Here is a 9,640-nt window from a genome sequence, read left to right as displayed (position 1 = left end):
CAATGTTCTTGCAAAAATACATGTATTTCGGTTAAAAATTACCCTTTTCAAGACGCCAGTAAAATCTGTAGTCTCCTCCTATAGTCCAGGCAGCACAGTGTAAGATGGTCTGTCCATGCATGGGTAGAAAACACTGGAGACCTTCCATTTGTTCTGTGGTTTCAGAGAATGCTGGAAGCACCTGCCAAAAAGATGTATTGCTTACAAGTTGGCTGTAGACTCAGCATTAAAACATATGGGGAGTTTCATCTGAGAGTTTGACATCTGTGTGAGATGGTAGGTATCCTAGCCAGAGACAGGTGACACAAGAGACAGATAATAAATTATGTATCAGCATTAGCACACTAGCATATCTATTTTTCCATGCAAGCATATCCATCTTCCATGCTAACAAATCTTGCTTGACATTTGGAAGGATTACATCAACTACAGCTCTACAGAGTCATTTATCACAATTATAATATAGCATTCTCACTACACTGCTACATTCTTAGGACACTAATTAATTAATAAATTCAAAAATAACTTCAGCATGCAATTGAATTCATTTAGGTTTATTGGCATGATAGGACACTATCTCACATTACCAAAGCAAACATATAGGAACGTATCAACTTAACGAGGAGAGTAAGGACATTGCAATTTCAATGTATTGTTTTGATCTACCTGTGAACACGTTTCAAAATAATAAGTAATTCATTAAAACAATTGTGCAAAAGGTTGGCAATTATGGCCATGTTTCTACTTAACCAGAGTCAGATGAACTCATGGATACCATTTTTATGTCTCTGCGTGCAGTTTGAAGGAAGTTGAAGGTAGTTTCTGGGAAGAAAAGTCATTTCTGGTAGCATGCTAGCTGTTCCTGTAGACTTCCAGTCATTGTGCTAACGTTAGTTAGCAAAGGGTCCAGAAACGACCTTCAACTGACTTCAAACTGCAAGTAAAGACACAAATTGTATCCATGAGTTCATCTGACTCTGGGTAAGTATTGCCAAAATGTAGAACTATCCCTTTAATAGAGCAGTACACCACTATATAAAGGTAAAATATGTGCATTTATAGCTGTCTCATCAATAGGCCCATGACTTATTCTTGACTACTTATCAGTAACTGTCCTCTTTATGAAGGATACCTTACCTATGCCACGTGCATCTGGTCCTGTGTCCAAGTGCTCCAAAGTGCTCACCATGTCCCCCTCAGGGTTTGGGACAGCTATAGACACCACCGAAGGGATCACTTCCTGTTGTTTCTCTCGCTCATTTGTGTGGATGTTGATGCCAGGGATCTTCCTATAGGAAATATACATTGTACAATATAGTTAAGAGGATTAACAGCAAGTCAAATGAATAGTAAATACATTGTTTGCTCCCAGCTAGCACATTTGGTTCTTTGGAAGTTGTTGGAAGGTATGTTTTTGGTTTCACATTGGTTGTGGGAACGAAGCAAATGTGATAAACGTTAAATGTTGTGACAACATTAGTGACCAAGCTCTAAGAAACATATGGTTCTCAGAAGTGTATGTGCTAGCTTGGTTCTCTGCTTAATCACTTGTGAAATATATTTCATAAAATATATTTACCACCGATGAGGGAAGAATGGAGTAAAATTCCCTATTTAATTTTCTGATAATTCTGGGTTTCATGGGGTATTCACAGTACTTTTTCACTGTTGTGATAAATGTTGAACTATGAACAACCCTCATTATCTTTAAAAGTGACAGATTCACACACTTTAATACTTTGAGTATAGTAATAATTTAAACTTGTGAAAGAGTGTTTTCTTTTGCAATGCAATGGATGCAGGGGTGGCAAGTACCCTTGAGGTTAGAGCATTGGGCTAGTAACTGAAAGGTTGCTAGATCAAATCCCCAACCTGACAAGGTAAAAAAAAATTGTTCTGCCCCTGAACAAGGCAGTTAACCCACTGTTCTTAGGCCGTCACTGGAAATAAGAATTTGTTCTTAACTGACTTGCCTAGTTAAATAATAGAGGATACTATACATTTTATATGGCATTGTATGTTGTCTCGGGTCTCATCTTTTCAACCATTGCTGCCATTCTGTTGAATGCCTCTCCCTGAATGACTCTATTTAGCATTTCAGAAATGTTAACATTCACATTTTTAGACAGATGAATACTGCAGAATACTGACTGCAGAATACTTACACTCATTCAGCACTTAAAACATTGATTCGACTGTCATTCCTGGGAATATTCAAGAGTATAGGAAAGAGAAGAGTGTCTTTGATGATGTCCAATTGTTAGGATGTCTCTAAAGATAGTTCATGATATTTGGACTAGTTTAAGCTATTGGATTCAAGAAACAAGATGTACATATTAATTTGCTTAAGGATTGGCGTGTGAGAATGGCCCAAATTGACACTATCACTCTCATTAGAATCGGCTTAGTTCAAATGAAGTCGGGGATACTTTACCTTTTGAACTTGTAGATAACGAAAACTGCCAAACCCACAAATACGACTGACACTAGCATAATGACTGTAGCACCATTGTGACCACTCTCACTGGTGTCCATGATAGGAGCTTGGGAAAAAAAATAGAGGGGGGAAAAAGTATTTAGACATAAGACAAAGAGGGAAATAGAGGGCTGTCTTTTCTTCTGGAGTCAAACTCCCAAGTGCTGTGAGGATTTTCAACACCAAAGTGTAACTGAATTTGTCCTCAATGATCAAAACAACATGCGTTATGTCTTTCTTATACCGTTCTCATCAAGCTGTTGTGGTACTAGACTTCTCAACAGCAGTTAGCCTAGAGGGTAGAGTAGCACAATGCTATGCAACCTGGAAGGTTGCTGGTTCAAATCTCTGGAGCAATCTCCTGCTGTTTTGGCCATAAGCAAGTGACCTAATAAAACGTGTTGCTCCCGGTGCATTGCTCTGTGGCTGACCCTGTGCTAACAACCTCTCAAGTGTGCGTGGGTTTAGAGACTGTTATTGTTCCATTTCATAATAACATCATTCCAAAATGGCCAACATGCAAAACCCTATGAATTGATTGTAATTGCATAGTAGTAGGCAGGACCTTATATCTTTAACTATCCTATAGCCAGACATCAGACTATACTGTGAACACAGCAGACTGGCTGACCTGGAGACAGTTGTGTGGCATAGACGTTAATCTGAACCCCAGGCTGCAGAGTAAACTGGATGAGGTCTTGATTCAGGGCACTTAGCAGAACTAGAGAGAGCTGTGGAGAAATAAACACAGCTCTGGTTTCACACTCATCAATATTTCAACCTCAATCATGATCAGTAAATATAGCTTTTTTTTTAAAGAGGGGCAAGTGTTGATATGACATGTAAAGATCTACTGTAATAACATTTCTGTCGAAAGGCTAACATACCAATCATAGCAATATAAATCCTATCAGGAAAAATTGCCTTGGTTATGAAAGGCAAGAGTTACTGACATTTGAAAAATGTATGTCGCTTTTCCAATACTTTTTCCTTCACTGGTGATTTTTTGTTTTGGATGTTTTTTGCTTATTAATAATAATGAAGTAGTTCAAAAAATTATAAAAACAAAACATTTAAATTCTACAAATCTGCCTTTTCCCCACATTTTTCTCCCAATGCTCTATGATTTCCCCTGTTTTACCCTTACTAGTTTTTTTGTTGCAGTAAACTGCCTGCAAGTTTATGATAAATTTGATGCAAAATAAATAGTGTGCCACATAATGAAGCCAGACGTTTGCAGATTTTTGCCACTAGTGGTGAACCCGCAGCAAACAGTTCCCTCAAGTTTCTATTTGAATCTGTAGCAAGCCTTCATTGCCTTTATGCCTCAAACAAATGCAATATAGACAAAAACAAATAATGAAATACCCGTATAGATAGCTATTCATGTTTATTTTCCCCATTAAAAACAGTCTTACATATCTGTCTAGGTGAGACTGCAGCTGTTAAAATACAATAAATAATTTTCATTCTGAATTTAAATAAACTGACTGATTGCATCACACAGACGTATAACAGAACCACGGGAGGCTGCTGAGGGGAGGGAGATCCATAATAATGGCTGGAACAGAGCGACTGTAATGGCACCAAACACCTGCAAACCATGTGTTTGATGTATTTGATACCATTCCGCTAATTCTGCTCCAGCCATTACGATGAGCCTGTCCTCCCCAATTAAGGTGCCACCAACCTCCTGTGAACAAAGCACACACACACACACACACACACACACACACACACACACACACACACACACACACACACACACACACACACACACACACACACACACACACACACACAGGCTCAGTTTTTGATAATGCAACCCTAAGTAACAGTACAGATAAAAAATAAAAATGGCTTGCTTCTGTAGCTAAGCAGGTTTGGTCCTGGTCAGTCCCTGGGTGGGAGACCATATGCTGCTGGAAGCGGTGTTGGAGGGCCAGTAGGAGGCTCTCTTTCCTTTGATCTAAAAAATATTGCAATGCCCCAGGGCATTGTGTAGGGTGCTGTATTTCAAATGGGATGTTAAGCAGGTGTCCTGACTCTCTGAGGTCATTAAATATCCCATGGCACTTATTGTAGAGTAGGGGTGTTAACCCTGGTGTCCTGGCTAAATTCCCAAGCTGTCCCTCATACCATCATGGTCACCTAATCATCTCCAGCTTACAATTGGCTCATTCATCCCCCTCCTATAACTATTCCCCAGGTTGTTGCTGTAAATGATAATGTGTTCTCAGTCAACTTACCTGGTAAAAAAATAAAATCTTACTGTAGAAAGTATAGGTTGGAACTGTTGCTGATAAAATACAATATATAATGTGTATTCTGAACTGGAATAAACTGATTGATCACATCACACAGATGTAGACGAGCACACACACACACACACACACAGTCCTAATGAGAAGTGTGTGGCTGGTTGAAGTTTTCAACAACCAGGTCTATTCTGGGCTTAGGTTTTGACAGTGCAACCCTGAGGTCATGCATGGAGTCTGTTTCTGTACCTGTTTTTTAAGTATGCCAGAATTGATCATCTGACTCACATAGCTATGTGGTGCCAAACTAGATCAGAACATCTACTGCTTCCACAGCCAGGCAGGAGACCGCTTCCTGCTGTAGATGAGCAACCCATAACTGTGTGAGTGTGTTTGCCTCAAAAAGCATCTTGCTTCCATTGCTTGCTTGTAGCGTCACTAAGGCCTCCATCTCTGGCAGACTAGTCCTAGGTCTGATGAGGACACTGCTTGAAAAGGATACCTCACCCATTGAAGTTTTTTTAGATTTCTGTGGGTTAGGAAAGTACCGGTCAAAGTTCTGCTGCAGGCTGGCCATGTGCTCAGCCATGTCCTTCTTCACAGCTTCACATAGGGGGGAATCTATCAGCTGCATGTGAGCTGACAGAACAGGGAACATGCCATATGCTCCAGCCTTCAGCTGTGACTGCCACGATCCCAGGCGTGCAGTGAATCCTCTGATGCCATCTTCAAGCTCCAAAATGGTTGATTCCTTGCCCTGGAGGCTTGTGTTCAGCTCATTGAGTTTTCTGAAAATGTCAACCAGGTAAGCCAGCCTAGCCAACCACAGTTTGTCACGGAATAGGACTGCAAGGTCGCTGTCCTCTTTCTTCAGATAGGCCAGAGCCTCCTCTCTCAGTTCCCACAGCCTCTCCAGGACCCTCCCCTAACCTCACAAAGAAAGAGCAGGTGCTTACGGTCTGCTCCCATCTCCTTGCAAAGCTCTCTGAACAATCTTGTTTGAAGAGGTCTCTTCTTGGTCAGATTCACCATCTTTACGACTGAGTCAAAAACAGCCCATAGGTTAGGTTGTAATGCTTTGCTGGCCAACGACTGTCTGTGCAGAATACAATGTGTCACGTTGGGCACCACTCTGCGGACATGAGCTATGAATCCGGAGTTGCACCCAGTCATGCATCTTGCACAATCAGTGCAAATCCCAATACAATTTGGCCAGTCAATTTGTAAGTCTTTCAAATGAGTGTCTACCACCCTAAAAATGTCCTCTCTCCTTGTTGTTGTTTGTAGATGGTCACAGAAAATAAATTCCTCCTGGATATCGTCATCAAATACGTATCATGCATATACCATCTATTGCGGAATTCCAGCCACATCTGCTGACTCATCTAATTGAAGAGAGTCATCTTTACTATCACGGATGCTTCTATGTCATCTGACATATCTTATTCTTTTGCCTACTGTGTCATTCTTTTGCCTACTGAGTCCACTTTTTTTACTGCCTCCTCACCCAAAAGAGATACACAGACATCCCTCAGGCAGGGTTTGATGAGCTCCTCTCCTATAGTGTGTGGCTTCTTTGATTTGGCTATATTTAGGCTCACCTAGTATGAAGCTTTGAGGATAGCTCTGTTCCCTTTGAAGGTCTGTTAGAGAAGCAGAGAAAGCCTTTTGTCAAAAACCAATAACAATGAACTATCATGTAAAAATATTTTTATCTAAATATGACCTTCTCTTGATTTACAGTTGAAGTCGGAAGTTTACGTACACTTAGGTTGGAGTCATTAAAACAATTTTTTCAACCACTCCACAAAAATCTTGTTAACAAACTATAGTTTTGGCAAATCCGTCAGGACGCCTACTTTGTGCATGACACAAGACATTTTTCCAACAATTGTTTACAGACAGATTATTTCACTTATAACTCACTGTATCATAAATCCAGTGGATCAGAAGTTTACATTCACTAAGTTGACTGTGCCTTTAAACAGCTTGGAAAATTCCCGAAAATGATGTCATGGCTTTAGAAACTTCGGATAGGCTAACTGACATCAGTTAAATCAGATAAATCTCAGCAGCTTCCGTTTTTTCTTCATACTCAAAAGCACTCTTCAGTGCCACAGGGCAAGTCTCCCCAAGGGACCTGAAGTAGGAAGTAAGAGCTGGCCAGCTTTGCAGGAGACGATCGACAGCTGGATGAAGAGCGAGCCATCGTGTGCAAACATGTCGCAGAATTTCTCTCCATTCGATGTCAACAAAGGCAAAACAAATGCAAGCGGTTCCTCTCTTCGGGAAGCAGATACTGAGACGTGGCTGTAGATCTTTAAAACAGCTGTCTCAAATATCCACTGACAGCTGATCGCAGGCCTTCTTGCAGGCATTAGGAGCTATGTGTGCTGGGCAATTATCTTTCAGAAAGTGATTGTTGGCACTGCTCAATAACTGGTAAACGGAGAGGTGTTTTCCAAAGTTGACATTGGTATTATCTGCTGCATAGGGCTGTGATGTGTCTAATATCCAGTTCACGCTTTTCCAGACAGCTCATCAGAGCTTGATGGATGCCATTTGCAGTTTCATCATTGTCTTCGTAAAAGTCAAGTAACTTGCACTGCTCTCCATCAGACACAGAGAAATACAGTATCTCACGGACACTGGAAACATGTTTCTATTTCCCTTGTTTGAGGCATCACTAGCAACTGAGAAATACACGGGCTCACCTTAGGTCGGGGACAGATCATCTAAAATATCCGGCACAGTATTTGGTCCTAAAACATTCATTGTAATAATCTAACCTTTGTTCTTCCCAAGTGCATCTTCTTCACATCATTTGAGTCATGAAACAAAGCACCTTTGAGCTTAACAAGACAGTCGGTGCTGTTGTAGCCGGAGTCCGTGTTTAACCGTATGGTACACATACGAGGCTTCGCTTTCCGTGATATTGTTATTTTCCGCAGTAGATGTCATGAAGAATGCACCGATATTGCTAGCACCTTTAAGCTAGCTTGGTCTTCTTGTGCATTTCTGTGGATGCATGCTGAGTTAGGTCATTCTCCCCTCCATGGCCTATTGAGAATTCCCGACGGCATAAAGTACAGAAAGCTTTCGTCGAGTCACCACTGATGGGCTTAACCCACGTCTTTTTTCCCGCTTCTTATTGTTTGTTGTAGCTGCAAAGCCTTTTCTTTTTTTTGCAGGTTTATCCATATTTCCTTGATATGCCAAATCGACCAAACAACAACAGAAATTACTTTGCAGGAATTGGTGCGTTTACGTTATACTGTGATTGGATGAATATACGGGACAAGGGAGTGTCCCGTACGGGACAAACCAATTTAGCCCTATATAAGGGACATCCCGGGTAATACGGGACAGTTGGCAACCCTACTATCTAGCTAGCTTGCTTTGGCTAACGTTAGCTATTAGCTGAGTACGAGGGGATTGTTTGAAAGAGAAACTCACGACGACTACTACGAGAGATGGTGCTCCCTTATTTCTACTTATCATCACCTGTTATAAAATTACAACAATGCCTTGCTAGCTGACTTACTCTTCCACTGTCAAAGCACTGTTTCCTGAAGCATCCTGCCCTGTTCTGAAAGAACTCCCTTGGTTTACTGTCATGCTGTGAATGTTTGTTCAGGACATGTCATTTTAATTTGTTAGTTTTGAGAGACTCATTACTAAGCACTTCCCCACACAAAACACATTGCGGTCGATCCTCGTTATTTCTCAAAGTTTGTACAAATCAAAGAGAGAGAAACTCCTCGTTGTATATGCATTTCATGATGATTGAGCTCAGTCAGAACTTGTGGCTAGCTTGAGTCCATTTGATGACAGCGGTAAGTGATGGCAAGTGGGAATGACAAGTCAGTGGCTGACAGCACATCATCTGCTGCTGAACGACAGCGCTTCAGCGTGTGGGTCGCGGCGTGATCTAGAAAACTGCAGAAAAAGGATCTGGAACACGACGAAGCACACAGGCATATTCCTCCCAATCATGCGACTGCCAAACTGAGCTGAGATACCGCTGCTAAACAGTGAACGCAGTTGCACTTGGCCAAATCAATTCCAGTAATTAACTAAATAACTATACATTTACTCAGACATGTCACGACCCACTTTGGGTCTCACTATCTTCTATCTTGTTAATTAAGTGTGTTCGACTAATTGACCACACCTGATCTTAAGGAGTGCTTGTTTTGTTTGAGGTGGAGTCTGTTTGAATAGACAAAAATGAACAGCTTTGTATAAGTACAAAAGAATCAACATGCCATGCTAATGTAGCTCCATTCTGGTTCCACAGTGGACTATTTCCATGGAAATAGAACAGAATATCATAGGTACGAATCTCACTGACCCGTGCCCTGTCGTTCTGCCCCTGAAGAAGACAGTTAACCCACTGTTCCCCGGCACAGAAGACGTGGATGTCGATTAAGGCAGCCCTCCGCTCCTCTCTGATTCCGAGGGGTTGGGTTAAATGTGGAAGACACATTTCAGTTGAATGCTTTCAGTTGTACAAGGTTTCCCCCTTTCCCTTCCCCTTCCCTTCCACAATACAAAATAAATGTGTTTGCATGATTAATGCCTAAGAAAATTAATTTCCATGCATCCTATCCCCTTAACACCTAAGCTAGCAGTGTTATTAAAAGCCTTATTAAAACATGTTCTCAGAATGTTATTTAATTACCTTCAAATGACCTAAAATGTCTATTCTCAATAAAACCTCCCAGGAAAGCTTTCAGGGAACCATAGTTAAATGTAATTCATAACTAAATTGAGATAATAGCTTCCTTCCACGATGGGGGAGTAAGGCCTTCCTCCTTCAAGGTCTAATTGAAGGATGATACAGTATAAGCAAAGGGGTCAATTCCTCTTCAAAGGTTTTGTACCACTCTGATGGGAAGCCGTC

At 41.1% G+C, this 9,640-nt stretch overlaps 1 protein-coding gene across 1 annotated transcript in view; it reads right to left on the bottom strand.

Annotated features, from left to right (window-relative positions):
- Positions 1-226: 226 nt before the first annotated feature.
- LOC115113865 (VPS10 domain-containing receptor SorCS1-like) overlaps positions 227-9,640 on the bottom strand; it is a 90,159-nt gene continuing 80,745 nt past the window's right edge. The window contains exons 24-27 of the mRNA XM_065012582.1: positions 3,108-3,207; positions 2,435-2,543; positions 1,138-1,289; positions 227-285 (exon numbers count right to left, since the gene is read on the bottom strand). Coding sequence (XP_064868654.1) covers positions 227-285; positions 1,138-1,289; positions 2,435-2,543; positions 3,108-3,207 — 420 coding nt within the window. The remainder of the gene's footprint in view (positions 286-1,137; positions 1,290-2,434; positions 2,544-3,107; positions 3,208-9,640) is intronic.

The sequence above is a fragment of the Oncorhynchus nerka genome, linkage group LG28 (genome assembly GCF_034236695.1).
Source record: "Oncorhynchus nerka isolate Pitt River linkage group LG28, Oner_Uvic_2.0, whole genome shotgun sequence".
Classification (NCBI taxonomy): domain Eukaryota; kingdom Metazoa; phylum Chordata; class Actinopteri; order Salmoniformes; family Salmonidae; genus Oncorhynchus; species Oncorhynchus nerka.
This window is presented reverse-complemented; position numbering and strand designations above follow the sequence as displayed.